Consider the following 504-nt stretch of genomic DNA (forward strand, 5'->3'; position numbering starts at 1 on the left):
GACCTGTATACTTCAACATTATGAGTAAAGATTTTGTAATTCTCCCCCCTGGCATTCACGGGTAAGCACCATGAGATGCATCATAAATGGGGTTTCTCATGACATGACGAGGAGTGCTGAGGGGTGACTCTTGTGGAATTCCATAAGCAGCATTGAAAGCAGCCCTGTAGCTCTGCTGTGATGCCAAAGATGACCTTGTGGATCCTACAGTATCCTTTTGGTGTAATCTAGGACTGTCTCCCTTTGGAGGTTTCAACCCATCTTGTAGAGGAGGAATTCCACCCAATGGACCACCATCCATTTGGGTAAAAATTGTTGATACAGAGTTGGCAGCAGCTAACTGTTTGTGTCTGAAACAACAATTGCTATTTCTATATAAATCTACTTTAGTACTATGAATAATTTGAGAATAAAATCATTTATTCTGGTTCAAAATTATGGCCTAAGCTTCTGTTAAAAGAAAGAAATGCAAACCATGATATTTACATCAGGAAGTTCCGACAC

The 504-nt window shown here is 40.1% G+C and overlaps 1 protein-coding gene across 1 annotated transcript in view; it reads right to left on the reverse strand.

Moving 5' to 3' along the window:
• Positions 1-504, reverse strand: part of LOC119585876 — a gene marked incomplete in the record, with an annotated part of 7,510 nt that overhangs the window by 206 nt on the left and 6,800 nt on the right. Inside the window, 1 exon segment of the mRNA XM_037934607.1 lies at positions 1-350. Within this exon segment, the coding sequence (XP_037790535.1) occupies positions 56-350 (295 nt within the window).

Source organism: Penaeus monodon, chromosome 20, assembly GCF_015228065.2.
Source record: "Penaeus monodon isolate SGIC_2016 chromosome 20, NSTDA_Pmon_1, whole genome shotgun sequence".
Lineage (NCBI taxonomy): Eukaryota > Metazoa > Arthropoda > Malacostraca > Decapoda > Penaeidae > Penaeus > Penaeus monodon.